Source organism: Eurosta solidaginis, chromosome 1 (genome assembly GCF_040869045.1).
Source record: "Eurosta solidaginis isolate ZX-2024a chromosome 1, ASM4086904v1, whole genome shotgun sequence".
NCBI classification, from domain to species: domain Eukaryota; kingdom Metazoa; phylum Arthropoda; class Insecta; order Diptera; family Tephritidae; genus Eurosta; species Eurosta solidaginis.
Window position 1 is genome coordinate 382,875,366 of NC_090319.1, and position 24,074 is coordinate 382,899,439.

Below are 24,074 nucleotides of genomic sequence, written 5' to 3' on the forward strand. Positions count from 1 at the left end.
CACCAAACCATGCTATAATTTTCACCCATAATTCGTTCAAGAAACATTGCCATAAAACTATTGCGTGCCGGAAACCCAGCGAACAAACTACATTTGGAACCTCATTTGATTATATGGACATTTATATGTTTTATGTATATTTCTTTTAGTTATAAGATTTGTATTTGATTATAGTGTCAAAATATTAACTTTTTGAATATTAATTCGTGGCGGACGTCCACGCGTCAACCCAAACGTTTATTCAAATATACCGTTTTTTTTTGTAAATAGCGGCGAGAAAGCCCAGCCCCTAGGAGTCCCTTGACCACCAAAGAGAGCTCTTTTAGGTAGGATAGGACCCTGGTAGGGAATATAAAATTTGGTACTCATATTGAGCGGTTCTAATGTTTGGTTTTTGGTAGCGTTGGCGGGAAGTCCCGAAGTAATTTGCGAAATTAATAATAATTAATAAAGTTAGAAAAAAAATGATTTCGTGTAAGCCGAATAAGGCAAAGTAAAAATTTCCCAGAAATTCCATATTTTACCGATATATGTATGTAAGAAAATTTTGTTTGAAATAATCATGTGTGGTTGAGTCCATCATAAAGTTAAATTTTTTTTTATTGCTCAAATCGCCTGTCGTAAGCCAATTTTTATTGCAATTTTGAGTAAGCAGTAGATGTAATGTATTTAGCTATATTTTATCTAATTAAAAATGTTATATTGAAGTGAAAAAGAAATTTAAGATGGCGTTCTAAATTAATAAGGTGGGGAGGGGGAAGATGAACAAAGGGTAGGAGGTTTGGAACGGAATGGAGCAAAGGTAAGATAAGGGGACCTGCAGAGCGATGCGAAGCGAGCGGTCCAAGGAAGGGTGGGCTTCTTGTGGGGTGAGGTGGGAGAGGAAATGATTAATGTGATTGTGACATCCGCCCCGCATCAAGGTGGAAAAAGGGTTCAGAACCGCGACTCCATGTACTGAGCTAGCTGGGGCAATTCCACCTTGATTGCGCAAAGGGGCGGATCCACAAATGTACGTGTACGTGACAATCATAATTAATAATGGCGCCCAAACAAAAACATATAGAGGGGCCGCCGTATTCTATTAATATGGCGCCCGAACAAAAAGTTTTTCTTTTAGTGATGACATTAGCGCGGGTTGAAATTGGCGCCCACGCATGAGTTAAAATGTAAATCTGATTACCGAGATCTAGTCAGCGAAATAGTGTTCAAAGCTCATTTTTTTGTACAAATTATATTTCAACCCCAAGCTAATGTCCAATAGTTGCAGTCATTAAACCAAACGGTTCTGTCTTTATGTGACCATCTTTCCTATTCGGTGCCTTGCCTATGGTGTTAGATCCAAAAAGTTAATTGCACCGATAGTGGAGGTTGGGATCATAAGGACAGATCCCATCAATAGCCCATAAGATGACATAGCTAAACAATTTATGGTAAGCTATAAGCATCTGAATAATTTTTAATTTTCAACTAACTTAATTTTTTTTTATTTTTTTTAATACCAGTTACGGAGCTGTCCTTATGTAACCATCTCCCCTATCCGGTGACTTGTCCATGGTGTTAGATCCAAAATCAATTGCACCGATGGTAGAGTTTGGAATCATAAGGACAGTCTCTATCAGTAATCTGAGGATGGCATAGCCAAACAAGTTATGCTAGGCTATAAGCATCATACATAAATGTTTATATTGTTTTTAAAACCTATTTCGATTTTTTTTTTCAACACAAAAGAAATTTTTTTTTTGATTTACAATGAATAGAAGTCCTTATAGTACATTCGTATAAGACGCTTCTTATTGAAAATATAGCACTTATGGCCACAAGAAAGCCTCTATGCAATGCGTGTGTAGCATAAGTTGTTAGACATAATTAGTCAGATTTTTTTTTATTTTTTTTATTTTTCATAGATATATTCTCACCTCACCACAGGAACGTTTACAGTTGCTCCAACGATTCCTAACCAGTACAAATTTTTTTTTGCCTGCCTGAAAGGTAATCTGAACCTCCCCACAATTATATACTGAATTTAATTAAATTATACAAAAAAAAAAAAAAAAAAATTTTTTTTTACATTCCGAGATTTTGAAAACAAACCAAAAATATATATACAACAAAATTGGGTCCCTAAAAGGAACAAAGTGTGCGAACCGTAGATCGAGCCCATATAATACGCGTTTTAGAAACAGGCACGAAACCATGGTTCCGATGAAGGTGTCGTACTCGAAGCATCCAAGCGAAAACGACCCTGCTTTTATTGATCTTTCGGGTCGGATAGGAGGGGGTAACCAAGCAGCTGCGGGCGCATCGGGCGGGGAAATGAGAAAAGAAAATTCTAGTACTATACCAGCAGAGCCAGCTAGCAACACGGGTGCCATTCCAAAGCCCCCGAAAGAATCCCAATCTACACAGCCTTTGACAGCCCCACCATCTACCTTAGTCTTTCCAAAACCCATTGCATCTAATAATAGTGATGCCAACCAGCAAGCTAAAGACAAACAATACGATCTGCGCAACGACATAGTGCCCATGGTAAGGGAGATGATGGCCGAAGCCAAAAATGCCATCTTAAAAGAAATCCGCGATACCTTACCGGAAGTAGGCGCAACGGGTCGAGGGGTGCGCGAGGGGTTAGAGTTTTCGGGGGGTAACAATAATAACAGTAGGTCGCGAAACCGTAATAAAAGAAGAAGGCACGACTCCAGCCTTGAATCTCTCGAATCCAGGCGCTCTAAAAACGATTTAACAATTAACGAAAATTCCCACTGCTTTGCCATGAGTAGACACAATAATGTGAACCTACCCCATACAGCAACATATGCATTTCCGCCGCGTAACGATCAGCCACCAATTCGTCAAACCCCAAGTGCAGATAGAGGCATACCCGCAGCTATCTCGGGAAGACATCGTGGACAATCGGAGCGAGAGAGTAGGGAATATGGCGGATCAGACCTCAAAGTCGAAAAGTGGGGGATTAACTACCAAGGACATCGCGATGCAATGTCGGTTGAAGACTTCCTGTTTCGTTTGGAGTACCTGAGGGAACAGTACGGGTGCTCATGGGCAGATATAATACGCGATTTTCACAAATTGTTGAGTGGCGAAGCCCGCGAGTGGTATTGGCTATATATCCGTTCTCATGGAAGAGTCGACTGGCCAAGTTTGCAGATGTCTCTTCGACGACAGTTCGCCTCTCAACAAACAGACTTTGAAATTTTAAGGGAGTTAACCGAGAGAAAGCAAAGGGCGGGTGAAAGCATAGATGCCTACTTCCATGTTGTTGGCACGCTTCGTTCGCGACTGCGGAATCCAATTCCGGAATATGAAATTGTGCGCTTAGTAAAAGGTAACTTGCGCGAATCTTTGGCCAAGTTGGTATACCCTATGTCAACATATTCATTGGACCAGTTGAGAATGGATTGTAAAGAAGCCGAAAGATGTTTCCCGCATCGCGAACGGCCGCATGCCGATAACTATAGGCCACGTCCACAAATCGAGGAGATCTGCGAGTTCGAATACCAAGAGGCGTTCACTCCCGGTGATGAGGGTCAAGTCGCCGTGGAGGAGATACGTCAGCAGTCTTTTCCAAAACAGGTAATAAGCCGAAGAAACGTATCATGTTGGAACTGTGGGGCAGATGGCCACTTTTTCACAGAGTGTATGTCGCTCCAACGGCGAATCTTTTGCTACAAATGCGGGAAGTTGGACGTGATAACCCCGAAATGCCCCTTATGTAACAAAGCGGGAAACGGATCCCGGAGCGCGATTGTGACGGGGGAATCGCATGCCACACAAACCTCGTCAAAGTAGATGCGTCGACCAACACATCAACAGACGACGAAAATACATACAACAAGGAAATTTGCATTTTTAAAAATAACACGAAAACTAGAAGTCCACCAAAGGCCGCAAGGGAGAGCACACCATCATATGAGGAGAGATATAGAAGGTACCTCGAAAAGCGAGAAAGAATCTTCGCAGAAAGCATAGTGATGGGTCGCAGAGGAGTTTCACGGAGAATACAAAAAGCAAGGCAACGATTTCGTCAACGAAAACTTCTACGACAAAAAGTATTGGCCTCCATCAAAAAAATAAGTAAGTCAGATCCGCGTGTCTACGCGGATATAGAAATCATGGGCGTTCAAACACGAGGCTTGCTGGACACTGGCGCATCAGTCAGTATTTTGGGAAGAGGGTGTAGGGAATTCGTTGACAAAATAGGTGTGCCGATAGAAAGATATGTGTCCTCCGTCAAAACAGCTGGCAGCCGGAGGCACAACGTTTTAGGAAAAATTACTACTTTTGTAAAATTTAACCAATTAGAACAAAAAGTTACATTCTTTTTATGCCCGTACCTAGAGCAAAATATCTACCTAGGAATAGATTTTTGGCGTACTTTTCAGTTAGCGCCGGATGTGGTGACTGTAGACGAAATTGATATAAATAAATTAGAACAGGAAATGGTTTCAGAGGAAGACAAAAATGAACGGCGCGTTTTACATAGCCTAACAGCGGAACAGAAACAGCGCTTAGAAGAAGCTGTTAGCGGTTTCAGAACTTTTGAGAAACACGGGTTAGGACGTACCAATTTAGAGAAACATACAATTAAGCTGATTGATGAAGCGGTACCCGTAAAAGAGCGGCATTATCCTCTGTCACCGGCAATGCAGGCAATTGTGTATGAGGAGGTGGACAAAATGTTAGAGTTGGGAGTGATAGAAGAAAGTGACAGCCCTTGGAGTAACAGAACGACAGTTGTGCGCAAACCGGGCAAGAATCGTTTTTGCTTGGATGCGCGTAAACTAAACGCCGTAACCGTGAAGGATGCGTACCCCTTACAAAATATCGAGGGCATCATTAGCCGTATCGACGACACCCACTTTATAAGCAGTGTCGACTTAAAATTTGCCTTCTGGCAAATTGAGTTAGACGACAGTAGCAAGCGATATACCGCCTTTACAGTGCCCGGTCGTCCTCTCTACCAATTCGTCACTATGCCATTCGGGTTATGTAACGCTGCCCAAAGGTTATGCCGACTCATGGACCGGGTTATACCACAAAAGTTGAAATCGAATGTTTTCATTTATTTGGATGATTTATTAATCATCGCGCCAGATTTCGACTCGCATTTGCAAATCTTAAAAGAAGTCGTCACTTGCTTAAAAGACGCAAATTTAACAATTGGATTGAGCAAGTCTAAGTTTTGTTTTAAGGAATTACCTTATCTTGGCTTCATAGTAGGAGGAGGGATGTTGAAAACAGACCCGGAAAAGATAAGGGCCATACAAAATATCCCTGTTCCCAAAACAGTCAAAGAAGTCCGTAGTTTTCTAGGCACCGCCGGATGGTATAGGCGGTTTATAAAAGATTTCGCCACCATGGCAGCGCCGCTAACCGACTCTTTGAAAAAGGGAAGAAAATTTGAGATGTCAGACGAAGCAATGGAAGCATTCAATGCTTTAAAGAGAGCCCTCACAAGCGCTCCGGTTCTGAAACATCCGGACTTTTCCAAACGATTTTGGGTACAGTGTGATGCATCTGATTATGGTCTAGGTGCTGTTTTATATCAGAAAGAATGTGATGGTGGTGAAAAACCAATCGCGTATTTTTCTCAAAAATTCAATGAATGTCAGCGAAAGTACAGCACCACAGAAAAGGAATGCCTTGCGGCAGTAATGGCAGTCAAGAAATTTCGGCCTTATATCGATCTGATGCCATTTACAGTGGTGACAGACCACGCCAGTTTAAAATGGTTGATGTCTATAAAAGATCTAAATGGCAGATTAGCTAGGTGGTCTCTACAATTGCAAGCGTTTGATTTTGATATCGAGCACCGTAAAGGCTCGGAGAATATTGTCGCCGATACTCTATCACGCTGTATAGAGGAAATAACTAACTCACCAATAGCTAACATAGACACCACTGAGTTTGAATCAGAAGGGTATTTAGAACTAATTAAGACAATCGAAAGCAATAAGGAGCGGCTTCCCGATTTGAAGGTAGAGGATGGGATGGTTTTTAGGAAATTTTTTCCAAAGGATAGTGAACTTGAGGAAAACGAATGGAAGCTTTGGGTCCCTGAAGCACTGACCTCAACACTCATAGAGAACGCCCACTGTCCAGAGATAGCTGCACATGGGGGGATGACGAAAACACTACACCGCATACGGAGGCTGTATTACTGGCCTAATATGGTGGTGCAGGGTCGGAACTTCGTGAGGGAATGTCAAACGTGCAAAGAATCGAAACCATCTAACGCGATTTTAAAACCAGGGATTGGGAAAGAAGTGGTTACTGTCCGCCCTTTTCAGAAGATATATATAGATTTTTTGGGGAAGTATCCTAGATCAAAGCGCGGAAATTGTTTCATTTTTATTGTAGTCGATCATTTTTCGAAATTTATTTTTTTGAAAGCGATGCGTGAAGCGACCGCAGGTAATGTGGTTAAGTTCATAACCGAAGAGATTTTTCATAAATTTGGCGTTCCGGAAACCATACATTCAGATAACGGAAAACAATTCGTATCGAAACAATTCTCGGAATTGTTAGAATCATATGGTGTCATACACCTAAAAACAGCCTATTATGCGCCGCAGTCGAATGCTGCTGAACGCGCGAATCAATCGGTACTAGCCGCCATTAGATCATATCTCGAAAATGATCATAGGGACTGGGATTTGTACCTTACTGAAATAGAGTGCTCCCTGCGTAGCGCTGTACATTCGGCCACGGGAGTTTCACCATATTTTGCCCTGTTCGGACAGAACATGTTTACCAATGGTGCAGACTACGCATTGGCGAAGAAATTGGATTGCCTATCGGACAACGAATTGTTCATTTTAGATCCTAGCGATAAAATGAGACTAATGCGCGAGAAAATAAAAGAAAACCTACATGAGTCGTATGAAACGAACGCGGCACGATACAATACCAGAGTCCGCGAAACACGATTTTCCCCCGGGCAAGAAGTCTACAAACGCAATTTTATCCTAAGCGATTTCAAACAGAACATAAACGCGAAATTCTGTCGAAAATTTACGAAATGTCGCGTTACTAAGGCTTTGGGTAATAACATGTACCTACTCGAAACCCTGGCAGGAAAGAGTCTAGGGGCATGGCACGCGAAGGACATTAAACAATAACCTAATACTAAATAACCCGATGGTAAATAACTTAATACTAATTAACTTAATACTAAAGGAATTAATACTACATAACTTGGTGTTGAATAACTTAAAACTACATAATTTTGTACTCAATAACTTAATACTATATTGCCGCTTGGTGACCTGAAAACAACACAAAATGTAATTAACTTTACACAAAGATATTCCATTACTTGCGTGAATACCACCCCGTCGATGAGGGTCAAGTCGGCGGGGAAGGGCATCGCCAAAAAGCGCTCGGTCCGAAGTTTACCTAGAATGAATACAAAAGAAAATAGTTTCTATATACATATTCAAATTTTTTTTCTTCACGTAATAGCAAGGCGAATAAATCCCATTACCATATGCCCGGCTCAGCTCTCGAGGCAGGAGACGTTGTCAGGGGTGGGTGTTCCCCGCGTTGGGCGTACCTTGTCCCGCTCGAGGGATATTATATGATATAAAAGGGCATAAAGCCGGAGGCCGCTCTCAAGAGTGTCACCGAAATTCACCTGAAAAGGCAAAAGAAAAGTACCCTAAAGTAAAAAGTTCTTATAAGCGTGTAATTTATGTATGTATACTTCCCGTAAACTCAACATTCCAGGGTCCCAACACCTCGCCTCCTAAGCATCCTAGTTTCCGCACTGGAAAAAAGCAAAAAGAACAAGAAATTAATTTAAATTAGTTTGGGCCTAAATAGCGAAATCACTTATATAAGTGCACATTTTTTTCTGTTGGGTAATCAAACACTCAAAAGTACAACAACCAAATGCAAATTGCCCACCTTCACTATAAATATTCTTAATTAAAATTTTCACATTTATTACCTCTTATCATCATTCCTGAGGCTTCCGGTAACTGTTGGACTCTATTAGCAGTCCACCAATGCTCCAAACTTGTAGTTTTTTTTTATATTCCAAGCCCGGGCGCCTGGGGACCATAAGGAGTAATTGTTCTTTCCTCAGCCACTTCAGGCACCGCAACCTAAACTATTTATTTGGCAAAGAAGAGTCACGTTGGTCTTCTTTCATAAAAATAACACTCGCGCACTGAAATTATTTAATTTAAACGCGAAATTTATTTTTTTTGGTCGCGGAATTTAACATGCACTCACGATACAAAAAGGTAAACAAACGAGAAACGTCAAATTAAAGATAATAGCAAAATTCCCAATATGGAGAAATTTGTAAAAGCTTTTCAGTGAGGGTTGCCGGACCGCAGCGAAAGGGATGATGAAGGAAAATAGGATCAATCCAGGAAAAGGATGGATATAGAGTAAAGAAAGTGCTATTAAGATTGGAAATGAGGACAATAGGAAACGGTATGTAGAACCGGCGTTGCGGTTTGTTTCTGCTGGTATATATATAGGGCATAACTGTGGCAGAAGAAAAGAAAGATTTTAACTGTGGGCATATGCACGTCGTGAGTGCGCGGTGAATTTTTTTTGTGGTGATAAGTCCGTGAACGGCAAATAAAACTGTTTTCCCTGTGCGCGCAAAGTCCAGTAAGGACCAAGTCCGTAGTGTTCAAAATCTGTATGTGCTGTGTGGCAGGATGCCCATAAATCTACAATAATCGGTCGTACAAGTCGAAATTAAAATCATTAATACCATTGGCAAATTTAAGCTCAGGACAACGAGCAAATCGAGGGGAGACCAAAATCTAAAGTTAAATGGTGATAAGTCATCGGTGCGAAAGTGGTAAGTCGATCAAGATCCAAAACCCATTGTTTAGGCCCTTTGCAACTTTTTGTTTTTGGCTTCGCGCCTCTTTGGTGATTCACGCCAACCCAATTTTCAAATTTCTGTCAACAAATTTTGCTAAAAATTCTGACCCAGCGCATTGCGTGTACAGGTGCAGATTTCTATGCAAAGTAAATTTCGATTCTCTTCCTGTTTTTTTTATAAAATGTTTTCCTTTTTTTTTTTGTTTTATTATTTCTCGGTTTAAATTTTCATGTCGCATTCATACATATATTTGCTTTTATAGCAATGTAATCTACCTAATCTATAAGGCGTGAATGCCAACTTGGCGCTCAGGCACACCATTGTACCTTATGGTAAATTGTACCTTTTTGTTCCGCTAGCTGGGATACCTACTCCCATAACGAAAGCTCTGGCGAGCACAGGGAAATTCTTCAAGCCGACACACTAGTATTCACCAAACCATGCTATAATTTTCACCCATAATTCGTTCAAGAAACATTGCCATAAAACTATTGCGTGCCGGAAACCCAGCGAACAAACTACATTTGGAACCTCATTTGATTATATGGACATTTATATGTTTTATGTATATTTCTTTTAGTTATAAGATTTGTATTTGATTATAGTGTCAAAATATTAACTTTTTGAATATTAATTCGTGGCGGACGTCCACGCGTCAACCCAAACGTTTATTCAAATATACCGTTTTTTTTTGTAAATAGCGGCGAGAAAGCCCAGCCCCTAGGAGTCCCTTGACCACCAAAGAGAGCTCTTTTAGGTAGGATAGGACCCTGGTAGGGAATATAAAATTTGGTGCTCATATTGAGCGGTTCTAATGTTTGGTTTTTGGTAGCGTTGGCGGGAAGTCCCGAAGTAATTTGCGAAATTAATAATAATTAATAAAGTTAGAAAAAAAATGATTTCGTGTAAGCCGAATAAGGCAAAGTAAAAATTTCCCAGAAATTCCATATTTTACCGATATATGTATGTAAGAAAATTTTGTTTGAAATAATCATGTGTGGTTGAGTCCATCATAAAGTTAAATTTTTTTTTATTGCTCAAATCGCCTGTCGTAAGCCAATTTTTATTGCAATTTTGAGTAAGCAGTAGATGTAATGTATTTAGCTATATTTTATCTAATTAAAAATGTTATATTGAAGTGAAAAAGAAATTTAAGATGGCGTTCTAAATTAATAAGGTGGGGAGGGGGAAGATGAACAAAGGGTAGGAGGTTTGGAACGGAATGGAGCAAAGGTAAGATAAGGGGACCTGCAGAGCGATGCGAAGCGAGCGGTCCAAGGAAGGGTGGGCTTCTTGTGGGGTGAGGTGGGAGAGGAAATGATTAATGTGATTGTGACATCCGCCCCGCATCAAGGTGGAAAAAGGGTTCAGAACCGCGACTCCATGTACTGAGCTAGCTGGGGCAATTCCACCTTGATTGCGCAAAGGGGCGGATCCACAAATGTACGTGTACGTGACAGGTTGAAGTAGATGGCTTAAAATAAGATTGAAGTGGGGCTCCCTTCCTGAATCTATCAATTTCGGTCCACTCCACGTACTTTAATTGAACGAGACTTAAATGAGAAATCCCTGCAGAAAAATCGATTACCATAAAAGAAGAGTATAGCAAAACCATGTTATGGCAGTACTAGTTCTAGCTCAATTTCTTTATATAAATATTTAGGCAAGTTAAAAAGTAAGTGAGCAGTTGTAAGGTGCCTTCGGTTGGGCTAGCTTTAAACCGATATCATTTCGGACGGACAGCAAGTTGTGGATACTGGACTATCGATAGTCGATAGATAGATAGATACTTCGAAGTGCATTTTTACTTTCGCTTTCCTGATAGATCAATTAACAATTCAGAATTTTCAAAAAAGTGGGCAGTGCAACGTTCCTACTTTGAAAAAATAACTCGTTTTGTCTCTGCAACCGATTGAAGCAGATATTCAATATTTGAAATAGAGATTCTACATATGACATGGTGTAGGTTGGGTGAAAAAAATACTTGGCGCGATTTACCTACGAGGATATTTAAGCCGAGCTTCTCTTCCAATATTCGTCGGTCTCCCTTTCAATTTTCCATACAATTTGGCGTGACAGGACCTAGAAGTTTTATGCCGACTTCGAGTGGCATCTGCAAAGCAGATGAATTTTCACTGAGAAGTTCTTCATGGCAGAAGTACATCACCTTCGAGGGGTGACCACGATTAGAAAAATTATTTTCTAATTGAACAAACTTTTTTCGAAATTTTTGACGTTACTTTGCCCGGGAGTTGAACCCAGGATTCTCGGTGTGGTTGGCGGAGCACGCTTCCCCTCACCACGGCGGCCGCAGAGAAAGACGAATTAATGGCGAAAGAGGAAGAGCTAAATGGATAGGGCGAGCAAAAGAGCGGAAGGAAGGTATGAAGAGAGAAGGAAGGGCCATTTTACGAATACCGCGGAATAAGTATGCTTTTTATCGCATATAAAGTTCTATCTAGCGTTTAGTGTGAAAAACTAAATTTCCTGTCAATTGTTTGGGTTTTATTCGTAGAGATCTGGTAAATCTGTTTTTATCCAGATTATCACAGCGCGCCAAAGAGAAGACCCATGATAAGAGAATCGACACGCACCAGGCATTCGAACACAAATTAGGCGTTAGATTTCATTAACCTCATACTGGAGGAGATCTCATTCAAAGCTTATTATTTGGGATTTCATTGGTAGGGTTTTTGCGTGTCGTATGCTAAGCCTAGCATCCGGTAGAGTTTTTGGATTTTTATACTCAGTTGAGCACAGCTCACAGAGTATATTAACTTTGATTGGATAACGGTTGGTTGTACAGGTATAAAGGCATCGAGATAGATATAGACTTCCATATATCAAAATCATCAGGATCGAAAAAAAATTTGATTGAATTTGATGTCCGTCCGTCCGTCCGTCCGTTAACACGATAACTTGAGTAAGTTTTCAGGTATCTTGATAAAATTTGGTTTGTAGGTACCTGAGCACTCATCTCAGATCGTTATTTAAAATGAACGATATCGGACTATAACCACGCCCACTTTTTCGATATCGAAAATTTCGAAAAACCGAAAAAGTGCGATAATTCATTACCAACGACGGATAAAGCGATGAAACTTGGTAGGTGAGTTCAACTTAAGACGCAGAATAGAAAATTAGTAAAATTTTTGACAATGGGCGTGGCATCGCCCACTTTTAAAAGAAGGTATTTTAAAAGTTTTTTAAGCTGTAATTTTGCAGTCGTTGGAGATATCATGATGGAATTTGGCAGGAACGTTACTTCTATTACTATATGTATGCTTAATAAAAATTTGCAAAATCAGAGAACGACCACGCACACCTTTAAAAAAAAATTGTTTAAAATCAAATTTTAACAAAAAAATTAGCTTCTTTACAGTATATAAGTAAATTATGTCAACATTCAACTCCAGTAGTGATATGGTGCAACAAAATACAAAAATAAAAGAAAATTTCAAAATGGGCGTGGCTCCGCCCTTTTTCATTTAATTTGTCTAGAATACTTTTAATGCCATAAGTCGAACAAAAATTTACCAATCCTTGTGAAATTTGGTACGGGCTTAGATTTTAGGATGATAACTTATTTCTGTGAAAAAGGGCGAAATCGGTTGAAGCCACGCCCAGTTTTTATACACAGTAGACCGTCTGTCCTTCCGCTCGGCCCTTAACACGATAACTTGAGCAAAAATCGATATATCTTTACTAAACTCAGTTCACATACTTATCTGAATACACTTTGTATTGGTATAAAAAATGGCCGAAATCCGACTATGACCACACCCACCTTTTTGATATCGAAAATTACGAAAAATGAAAAAAATGCCATAATTCTATACCAAATACGAAAAAAGGGATGAAACACGGTAATTGGATTGGTTTATTGACGTAAAATATAACTTTAGAAAAAAACTTTGTAAAATGGGTGTGACATCTACCATATTAAGTAGAAGAAAATGAAAAAGTTCTGCAGGGCGAAATGAAAAACCCTTGAAATCTTGGCAGGAATACTGTTCGTGGTATTACATATATAAATAAATTAGTGGTATCCGACAGATGATGTTCTGGGTCACCCTGGTCCACATTTTGTTCGATATCTGGAAAACGCCTTCACATATACAACTAAGGGCCACTCCCTTTTAAAACCCTCATTAATAACTTTAATTTGATACCCATAGCGCACAAACACATTCCAGAGTCACCCCTGGTCCACCTTTATGGCGATATCTTGAAAAGGCGTCCACCTATAGAACTAAGCCCCACGCCCTTTTAAAATACTCATTAACACCTTTCGTTTGATACCCATATTGTACAAACGCATTCTAGAGTCACCCCTGGTCCATCTTTATGGCGATATCTCGAAAAGGCGTCCACCTATAGAACTAAGGCCCACTCCCTTTTAAAATAATCATTAACATCTTTCATTTGATACCCATATTGTACAAACGCATTCTAGAGTCACCCCCGGTCCATCTTTATGGCGATATCTCGAAAAGGCGTCCACCTATAGAACTAAGGCCCACTCCGTTTTAAAATACTCATTAACCCCTTTCAGTTGATACCCATATCGTACAAACAAATTCTAGAGTCAGCCCTGGTCCACCTTTATGGCGATATCCCTAATTGGCGTCCACCTATAGAACTATGGCGCACTCCCTCATAAAATACTCTTTAATACCTTTCATTTGATACACATGTCATACAAACACATTCCAGGGTTACCCTCGGTTCATTTTCCTACATAGTTATTTTCCCTTATGTTGTCACCATAGCTCTCAACTGAGTATGTAATGTTCGGTTACACCCGAACTTAACCTTCCTTACTTGTTTATGTTTATATCATTCACTTTTACAAGCGCACAGTAAGTTTTGCATTATCTTCATTGGATAAAGAAATGAAAAAGTGGATCTTGCGGTGATAGGACGAGTTTCTTGTGCTCACTAAAAAGGGAATCAAAACATTTACACCTTGTAGTGAAGTTATCGTTTCAGGATATAAACACGAAACTGTGATTAGTTTCATATATCTGGGAACCAGCATAAAGGGCGAAAACAATGTCACCCTACAAGTGCAACGAAGAATCACTCTCGGCAACAAGTGCTACTTGTCGATGCATGCCTGTCCTGATGTTGGTCGGGATCATAATAAAATTAAAATACAAAGTGCGATATACCTGCGAAGAGATTATGGCCGAGCTTCTCTTCCAATTTGTGGCGTGCTCCTTTTAATTGTACCTATAAATTGGCGATACGGCATCTACATACATGTTGGGAAGATTTTCATGGCAAAAATGCACGTGTTTGGCAATTCACTGCCGAGGGGCGACCACACTTAGAAACACTTACTTCTAATTTGTATTCGTATTTATTTCTAAATATTTTATGTTGCTTTGTCCAGGGCTTGAACTCAGAATTTTCGGTGTGGGAGGCGGACCAAGTTACCACCACACCATGGCGGCCGCCGGTCGAGATCGAAATCTGATGGGATGGCTCTTGGCGTATTCCAGAGAAATTCCTTAGGAAGCTTTAAAAACTTAACTAGCTTGGTGAGCTGTACAAAAATGTAGGGCGCGATAACCTCCGAAGAGATTTAAGACCGAGTTTCTCTTCCAATTTGCGGCGTGCTCCTCTTAGTTTTTCCAACAAATTGGCGGGATGGGACCTACTTATTTTACGCTTACTCCGAACGGCATTGAGGAAAACATCAAATCGCAGCACGAATGAAAACACATCGTTAAATATTGCAATATTTTTGACTAAATATTCCCGAAATGATCACCAAATCAAACTTGAAATGGCCCTCAGAAAATTTCCACCCAAAACCCGAAAATAATCCGAACATAACATCGACCTCGTTTTCCAAAGTTATCTCCTAATATCCCAAAATGATTTCGAAATAAACCCTAAAATAATATGGAAATAATGTGTATTCCTAAAATTTCCCAGATATTGTTCCGTAATTACTCAGAGATAATCCCGATAAAATGTTCCAATTATACAGAAGTTCTCAAGCGATCCTCAAAATAATCTCGAAATAATTCGGATATGGATTCGATATTATCCATAAAACAACGACAAAGTTGGGTTATGATCTCGAGCGCTCCGAAGATAGCTTCTGAATGATTTCTATTTGGTCATCGATGTTATCACTAAATAATCGCAAATGATCCCAAGTTAATCTGGATAACTACCGAAATGGCCCGGAAAGGCTAGTGTGATCCTTAAACCCCCAAAATGGCTACGACAACTGTTCAAAAATTATTCCCTAATGATTTCGAAATATACCCGAGAACAACACCGAAATGATTTGACCTTTGTTCCAATATTATTCCTAAAATAAAAAAAAAAAAATTATTCCTAAAACGGTCCCAAAATTGATTCCAAATTATCCGAAGGTAGTCCCGAAATTATCACAAAAACAGTCGCAAAATATTTCCCAAATAATCTCACAATCACCCCATGATGACTTCCAAAGCGAATCCAAATCACCCGGAGGAACTCCCGAAATGTTTCGTAATACCGAAATTATTACGAGAATTCCCCCGAAGTAAACAGTTCAGAAAACAATCCCGAAATAGTACCGAAATTATCCCCAAAACAATTATTTATATGATCCGAAGATAGTTCCGAAATGGTCCCGAAGTGATACCGAAACGAAACCACGAAATTAATCTGAAGTAATTCCGAGAATATTAACGAAACCATTCCCAAAACAATCCTGAAAACAATCTGAAAATTATCACGAAAACTATTATGAACTCATCCCGAAATATCCCTAAAGCAATATTGAAATTATTCATAACTAGTCCCAAAATAAATAATTATCCCGAAATAGTTCCGAAACCCCAAAAACCCATTTAGGAACTAGCCCGAAGTAATCCTTAAATAGTACCGTAAATAAGTCAATAGTGCAAGTTCGCAAATCAAGACGAACAGAATCCGAGAGAATAAATTAATGAATAATGATAATTAGGCCACCGCGGCCGGTGGTTAGAAAAAATTGCTTTATATAGCATATATATATATATTGTGGTCTCACAGCTCCTACTGACTGCGCCTCTCATTTTCGAGTTCGAATGAAACCATATGTGCGAATGCAACTCTGTTTTTTGTTATCATTCGTTTTGGCCGATCATTCAGGAACTTGCCGGTAAAGTTTTGGTATTTCCAAATAAGATTTTCGGTCGATTAAATTTGATATATTTATTATAGTCAAACAAAAGTTGACCAAAAAAATAGTTAATAACATGTCTTTTCTTGCAAGGGCACTCTTCCGAAATGTAAGTATATAGGAGCAACTGTAAATATGGCATTGCTATTACGTAACTAAAATATTTGCAAATACACAATGTGTAAATTAATTTTGTTTTTCGTGTTTTTCTTGCTTCCTTAGGTTCCAACAATGTGTCGGCGCGTGGAGCAACAGCAGATGAGTGTGGGGAGACTTTTCCATCAAAGTAAGTTTTGCAGGGAAGACGTCACTGGTCACGGTTTACTAATTTTTCTTCAACTTTTTTGCAGGTGCACAGCTATTAGCTGTGAAAGTTCAACACCCTGCGCCAGACTTCAAGGGCTTGGCGGTTGTTGGCAATGACTTTCAAGAAATCAAACTCGCCGACTTTCGCGGAAAATATTTAGTACTATTCTTCTATCCTCTCGACTTGTAAGTGCGCTGTTGCAACACTTGATTTCATTTATTATTATGATGTAAATAAATAAGCAATGGGTGAAATCTCTGATAGGTGTATGTATGTAACCCAGCTGCCTATCGGCCTTTAGAAAATTGGTATAAAATCGACTATGTAGCGTAATAATGGGCGCATATTTTTATATCAATATCTAATTAATTTGTTGTAAAAAAATCAGGCCAAATATGTAAATATAAAATGTGATAAAGTGAGAAACTCAACCTCTTATTATCTATCAAATCAATACACATATTCAGCTCAAATTCATATTGCATTTCAGCACTTTCGTCTGCCCTACGGAAATTATTGCATTTAGTGATCGCATTGAAGAATTCAAAAAATTAAATGCAGAAGTAGTTGGTGTATCCGTCGATTCGCATTTCAGCCATTTAGTTTGGTGCAACTCAGCCCGCAAGGATGGTGGCTTAGGTGGCCTTAACTACCCACTACTCTCTGACTTGACTAAAAAGATATCCAACGACTACGATGTGCTGCTTGAGAACGAAGGAATTTCGCTGCGAGGAACCTTCATTATAGACCCTAATGGCAATGTGAGACAGTACTCTATAAACGATTTACCGGTTGGTCGTTCTGTAGATGAAGTACTGCGTCTAATTAAGGCATTCCAATTTGTCGACGAACACGGAGAGGTATGCCCAGCCAATTGGCATCCTGAGAAGAACCCTGATACAATAAAACCAGATGTTACTGATTCAAAAGAGTACTTCAAAAAACACGCATAAGTTCTGTAATGTAAAGATGTTTCAATTAATTAGTTTTCATTTCTTTAAGAAAATGTAAAGCATACTGAAGAAAGTAAAACAAGATCAAGAAGTTCTTATCAACTTAGTTGTATACAGTTTTATTTGGTCTATGAATCAAACATACAAACTACAAGTTTTTTGTTTATTATTTTTTTTTTATAATAAAATTGAATATGTAGTTAACTAAATGAGAAATTGTGTTCGATATTTTTCTATTGCTTCATACGACAGTTGGAGATCGACAGTCATGCAGAACTCAGCTCAAGAAATTGACGCCAATGAATTACATAAATATTCTCGCATTTTCGAAGCGCCTCCTACTTTCAATTAGATGGTGGCGGTGGTGGTGGTGGTTGATTGAGAGATGGCATGCCTGGTGGCGGTGGTGCGCAAGGTGGTGGTGGTGGAGCACATGGCGGTGCTGGCATAAAGCCACCACCTCCCCAGCCACCAAATCCGGGAGGCGGCATCAATGCACCCGGTCCAGATGATGCCCATGGCGGCAAAGGACCGCCTTGGGTACCCGGTGGTGGCGGCATCAAAGGGGGCATCGGCCCTGTACCGGGTGGTGGTGGTGGTAACGATGCGCCTGGGATGGGTGGCGGCGGTATACCTTCACCACCAATTGGTGGTGGTGGTGGTGCCGATGTTAACCATGGCGGCGGAATTAGTGGAGGCATTGGCGTGCCTGCATTTCCCCAACCTGGCGGTATGGGTGGTGGCGGTGGGCCAGTTAGTAGTGCAGGTGTAGGAGCTGGTGGTGGTAGCGATGTAGTTGGTGGCGGCTGGTTAATTGGTGGTGGAGCTTGTATAGCCAATGGTTGTGCTGGTTTCTTATCAAAGAGACTATAGCCACGATTTAAATGCACCTGTGCTAATGGATCAGCTGTTGGTTTCGGTGCACTTGGTGGTGGTGCTTCACCTAATTCTGCCATTAAGCTCATATACTCTTCATCAATTTTAGCTTGCGTATCCTCAGTTGGTGCTTCGCCTACTGCGCCAGGCCGTTTACTTCTGCAATCCTTTGAAATATGGCCTGCACCACCACATGAAGTACACACAATACTGTTGGTCACATTGGGTTTGTCCGGACATAACCATGACTTATGTTCAGTTGAGCCACAATTTGTACAACGCTGACAATCGGTTTCACGTAACGTGCCATTCAATTGAGCCAACTCTCTTAATTGCATGCGACGTAAATCATTGTGTCCCTCTGGAACTTCTATGCCTTGACGTATAACATCTTTAATTTTATCAACAGCGCGCTTGACAGCCTCTGGATTGGGTGCAGTAATGAATGCATGCAAGGGCTCATCTTCGCCAGGTAAAGGTTGGCCATCTTTGCGACCGACTTTACCTTCCTTGACGGAACCTTTACCGCGTATAATAATTTTAGCGCCCGTCTCTTTTTCCATTGCTTTCAAAGTGTTGCCCCGTGGGCCAATTAATAGGCCAACAAAATTTATATCAGGATGTTGTTCTTGCGGTATTAAAACTTTGTCGCTTACGCGTGTAACTGGGGGTCTACAATAATAACAAATTAAATGTAGCATCAGTTAAGTGTATGTGAATATGGGTATAATCATTCTAATTATGGCTAGCTTTTTCGCTGATGTACGTAATTTTGCCAGTATGATTACTGCAGAAATTGAAGGGCCGCAGATATTTTTATTTTTCAAAGCAGCTTGGTATTAACTTTTGCGATTTTTTTGTTAGTCGTACAAGTTCAGTCCGTTTTACGTCGCTGTCGCCAACCATAATAAGAATGAGGTAATTCACACAGTAAGAAAAAAATAAAAATTGTATACTTGTAATCAGCTGGCGGTTTGAATTCCGGATTAACAGTTTGCATTTTCAGTATCAACTGATGACGTCGCTCTTCCAGACGCTTCCGAAAGCGAAATTCTCGTGTGTTCAACCTTTTGCCATCAGAACTATAAATTGGTTCGGGTGATGGTGATCTATGGATGATATGAATAAGAAATACACATGCGTATAAATTATTTTGAATCTGCTAATGCAACACGACTTCAAGAGCGGTAATATACACACTGCAAAATTGAGTCATGAAGTAAAATATAATTAAAATTGCTTCCTACATATACAACTACAATACCTTAAAACTACGAAAACCTACATAAACCTGGAAAATTAATTTCGTATTAATTAGCTATTAGATTATAATTAATTTGTTAGGTCGCTTTCATTTGACATTTTGCTAAAGGGTAGAAAAGAAAAAATTTTAATTAATAGCTTTTTTTAATTATCAATTAAAATTTTGGTGGCTCGATTTGCTCCGCTGTTTATTTTACCCCAAGTCATATTCAGCGTTTAAGTTTAAAATTCGTTCATGTTCGTTTGCTGCACAACTATTCTTTATACTTTAGAGCCTTTTAACTGCATTAAGCCATGAAAAAGAAAATGCAATTTTTGATTAATACAAAATTACTGCATTAAACTTTATATAATTAATTTTCATTGGCACTTACATTGTGATAACGCGCACAAAATTTAGTAAAAGTTAGAATATTTATAAATGGATGCGAATCTCTAGCTGAGAAATTAATGTACCCACTTATCAACATAAGTTCAATCGTTTTCGTAATCAAAACCGATATGTTAACTTGGACTGACTGGTTCGAATGGACCTCAAATAGAACGAATGTGCTCAGTTTTCTTGAAATCCATCACTAATATTTGGAACACCCTGCAAAAATCGCGAGTACTCCATGCATGGATGGAGTACTCGCTATGGACCAACCGAGTGCTCCAAAATTAACCACAAATCATACAAAAAATATGGTCCAATTAACATTGCGATGTCCTAGGACTGGACCATATACTCCAGCTCCGCATTACATCAGAGTAATCCATGGAGTACCCACAGTCCAATAAACATCGTGTAGTGATTACAATCGTTAAAAACGAGCAATGATCGGCTTACAATATGTTCGTGTAGAAACATGAGTTGGTCCATTGCTGCATTACAGTGGGTACAATGGTAAGTAATCCAGTGGACCACATGATCCAACGATTTTTGCAGGGCAGCAAATTGTAAAAGCATGTCCAGAATGCAAGTCAATGTGTTCTGCATTAATTTTCTAAGGAAAGATTTATGAATAAGTAAATATGCAAGGTCTTCAAAATTGAAGCTTTTAACTAAGTCCACAAGACATTTGCTTCGAATTCGATACTGGTTTCACAAGTACTGTATTCGACGGCCAAGAACAGACCTTTAAACTGTGCTAGGGAAATGACAAGCCGAAAAAACAAAGATAATTTGCTGTGGTGCTTAACATAAAAAAATACCATGAGACAGCGTTTTCTGATATTGCATTTCGGTTTCCAAATGTATACATTAGTTAAGGCACACCAAAACACTAGCACAAAAACAACTCCAGGAAATTTTATAAACAACACCTACTAAGAATTGTGGTAGTGGTCCGCTCCACTTTTCGGAAAACTTATTATTGATAAGCTTTTCATGGATTAAATTTGCAAAGGTTTCCCAGCGGTGGCGAGGGATGGTCCAGCTTTGAAAATTTTGAATATAAAAAAACCTTGCTCAAAATACCTGACCTTCAAAAATGATCTATGCCACTGATTTACTCATGTTGCATACTTTCCACAGTTCAAGAGAGTGGTAACTTTTCTGCACGATTTCATTATTAACACTATAATGATCTTAATAACAGATCAATTAAAACAAGTTCCTTTTTTTAAACTGGCTCCCGATAAAGGCGAAGCTTTATTGCTATTCCGCTGTCTGTGCTGTAGTTACACTATAAGAGAGAAATTAGGAGTAATTTTATATAAAGTTTTTCAAACCTTTCCTCCGGATTTTGTGGTATTCCCAAATCTCCAGTCCGTAGCTTTCGGCTGATTTCCTCAATTTCAAGTTGAACTATAAATAAAGTGAGTTAGAAAAGAGAAGAGGTCGAGGTATGCCTCGATATTAGTACTTATTCATTAAAAATATATATTAAGTCAGTAACTGTATATAAAAACAACATAAAAATTAAAATATATTGTTTAAAATTTTTTATTAGATTGTGTAAATGTATTTGTTCTATATTTCGCTGCCAGCGTTGCACGATTTTGCCTTTTGTTTGGCGTTCAAATCAGTCTGCTAGCCAGATTGGTTATTACCTCACACACAGAGCACGGGCGTAGTCTGATCCTTACTGATCCTGAATACTTACATAGATCATTTGGAAACGAAAGGGAACTAATAAAATTTTATAATTATTCATATTAATAATTTCATTAGTGTTAAAAGAACAAATCAAATGGATAAAAATTCACGGTATGCAAATCGCAACTACAAAAGATCCCAATGTGGTAGTTTAACGTAATAATTCGCTTCTCGCTATTGTCTGATCTGAGGAGCCGTGCATCCTGTGTGCATACGGATGTAAGTGGGTGTTAAACCTTAAAATTTGTCAAGAAACTGATTAGCATTATATTATCTGCTTGTATGAAATATTTACATAAATGAAAGAATATAAGTCCATCTAAGCCCACATACGACATATATATTCGGGAACTAAGTTTTTTTATTTGGCTTTAACTCCTAAAGAAAATTTATGTATAGTTAATAAAGCAGTATTTTAAGGAACATGGATTTTGAAGTTGAATGTCCAGCTGTTGTTGCTCTCGTTCTCGACGCGTTTTTATCAAATCACGATCGTCGTTCTAATAGGTGCAATTTGATGAAAGCTTGCTGCTTATCGTTGATTATTTTTTTAGTGTAAATTTATACTTAGGGCTATCTTCTAAGATATTTAAACAAGACAGAGAAAGCTGGAAACAGCTTTATATAGTTACCTAAATATGCTTCTTGTTGAGCAGAGTCCAAAGTTGGTGGTAAGATGGTAGGCATACCGGGTATAAAGGTTTTATCATTTTCAGTGCCACCCCAGCGCGACCTCTTACGGCGTTTGCGGTCCAGTGCTTCTTCTGTAAGAAGTTTAGATTTTAATTTATACGTAATTTAAAAAAAAAAAACAAAAAAACCCAAATTGAGTTAAAAACATACGTGAATTTTCTGATATTCCATTACTACACGAATCATTGCTATTAGTACATTGAAAAAGTGCCGCGAAGTTTTTTGTGGAAGTAGTACTATTCATTAGCTCTTGAATAGATTGCGTTAAATCGAAAGTACGTTCACGTGGCTCCTCTTTAATTGGTTCCATACGATTATCCCGTGAAGTGCGAAAATCTGAATCCACCGCATTGCCTTGACTATGTTCTCGATCCCTACTCCTGCGTTCATGCCTGCGACGTTCATAACTTCGACTACGTGAACGCCTATTACGATCTCGATCGCGATTACGATCACGTCTTGGCGAACGACTACGTGAACGTCGTTTCCGACGATTATCATAACCATTGCTACGCGATCGACTCCGTCGAGAGTGACCGCGCGAGTTGCTACGGCGAGTACGCGAGCTTCGATCTTTATCACGATCACGGTCACGGCTGCTTCTCCGGCGATCACGGTCGCGGTCGCGGTCACGGTCACGGTCCTTATCCCTGTCCCTTTCGCGATCCCTATCTCTATCTTTCTTATAACGATCCCTGTCCCTGCTGTTATGTCGGCGCTCTCGATCTTTGCTATCACGATCGCGATGTCTATCGCGTGATCGATCCCTGTAAAAATATATAATTTGTCAATCTAATGTATGTATGCGCTAATGCAATTTTATACAAACCTTTTTTTTCCATCCTTTTCACGTACTTTATCTTTTTCTTTGCCTTCCCGGTTATGTTGGTCTTTCGAGCGTGAACGCGAACGTTCTGAATTCTCACATTTTTCACGGTAGTCCCGATCGCCATTTTCGGCTTGTGACGGCGGCTGCATTTCGCCTCCCGTCTGAGGTGGAGGCGTTTCAGTCATTTTTATTATGTATGAGTTCAAACTATTTATTGTACTTATTCTATATGCAATAATTTATTTTCTTTAAATTTTCTAAAAAGTTAAAGATTTATCAGTACATAATTTTACACGTAACGCAGAAAATTTTTTAGCACGACTTCGAAATGGATAAAGGAAAATTTCGGACACAGAGATGATTTAATCAATCAATAACAATGTTGCCAGATTTATTGAACAAAAATGCGAAGGACATATTCCTCGTGTTCCAATGAAACATGAACCAGAAACGGATAGAGATTTAACATGCAAATGCAACAACAATGTGATCCATATGGTTCACATTGTTGTTGCATTTGCATGTTAAATCTCTATACGTATCTGGTTCACGTTTCATTGGAACACGAGGATTGACATTCTGAATGGAAACATGGATATAGTGAATGGATAGTCATGGCGAAGAGAATGTGGTAATATCACTTTTTACACCCTTTTCATTAAAGCCCATGTATTTATTTAAATCAAAAGAGTAAAAGTCCGTGCACACTAAACGACGCGGTACGTTCCACAAAATATCCGCCGGCATTTTGCCCAATTGGCCAACTTGGTCGTGTCATGTCGCCCGACTGTCGCTAAGGCAAGGTACAAACGAGGCTACGCGTCATAGACGCTGCAGGCGAAAATTGTACGCTTTGATGCCGAACACATGTATTTGAATGGAGAGCTGCATACGAGGCGTCAGTTGCATGAAAGCGGCAAAGCATGAAATTTTCGTGTAGCTAATCGTTCAGCAATGTTGGTCTGTGAGCTTACGTACGCTTGAAAAAAAGGAAGAACAAGATGTTTGTTTACATTTTTTTGTATGCAAATTT

At 39.4% G+C, this 24,074-nt stretch overlaps 2 protein-coding genes across 2 annotated transcripts; one reads left to right on the forward strand and one right to left on the reverse strand.

Moving 5' to 3' along the window:
- Positions 1-15,985: 15,985 nt before the first annotated feature.
- Prx3 (Peroxiredoxin 3) lies at positions 15,986-17,516 on the forward strand. The gene is made up of 4 exons (XM_067763258.1): positions 15,986-16,149; positions 16,263-16,326; positions 16,391-16,532; positions 16,838-17,516. Exons 1-4 carry the CDS (start codon positions 16,117-16,119, stop codon positions 17,298-17,300), a joined length of 702 nt encoding a protein of 233 aa, XP_067619359.1. The 5' UTR covers positions 15,986-16,116; the 3' UTR covers positions 17,301-17,516.
- On the reverse strand, positions 17,393-23,388 carry SF1 (splicing factor 1). Its single transcript, XM_067763257.1, has 6 exons — positions 23,042-23,388; positions 22,363-22,979; positions 22,152-22,283; positions 21,153-21,228; positions 19,133-19,285; positions 17,393-18,848 (listed from the first exon to the last, which is right to left on the reverse strand). Exons 1-6 carry the CDS (start codon positions 23,224-23,226, stop codon positions 17,645-17,647), a joined length of 2,367 nt encoding a protein of 788 aa, XP_067619358.1. The 5' UTR covers positions 23,227-23,388; the 3' UTR covers positions 17,393-17,644.
- Positions 23,389-24,074: the final 686 nt, after the last annotated feature.

Bases quoted from the DNA above. Each gene is read 5' to 3' on its own strand.
- Prx3 (XM_067763258.1), top strand. From the start codon at position 16,117: ATGTCTTTTCTTGCAAGGGCACTCTTCCGAAAT. The intron at 16,327-16,390 runs GTAAGTTTTGCA...ACTTTTTTGCAG, and splicing joins GGGGAGACTTTTCCATCAAA to GTGCACAGCTATTAGCTGTG. The intron at 16,533-16,837 runs GTAAGTGCGCTG...ATTGCATTTCAG, and splicing joins TTCTTCTATCCTCTCGACTT to CACTTTCGTCTGCCCTACGG.
- SF1 (XM_067763257.1), bottom strand. From the start codon at position 23,226: ATGACTGAAACGCCTCCACCTCAGACGGGAGGCGAAATGCAGCCGCCG. The intron at 22,980-23,041 runs GTTTGTATAAAA...ATATTTTTACAG, and splicing joins GAAAAGGATGGAAAAAAAAG to GGATCGATCACGCGATAGAC. The intron at 21,229-22,151 runs GTAACTATATAA...CTTTATTTATAG, and splicing joins TCAACAAGAAGCATATTTAG to TTCAACTTGAAATTGAGGAA.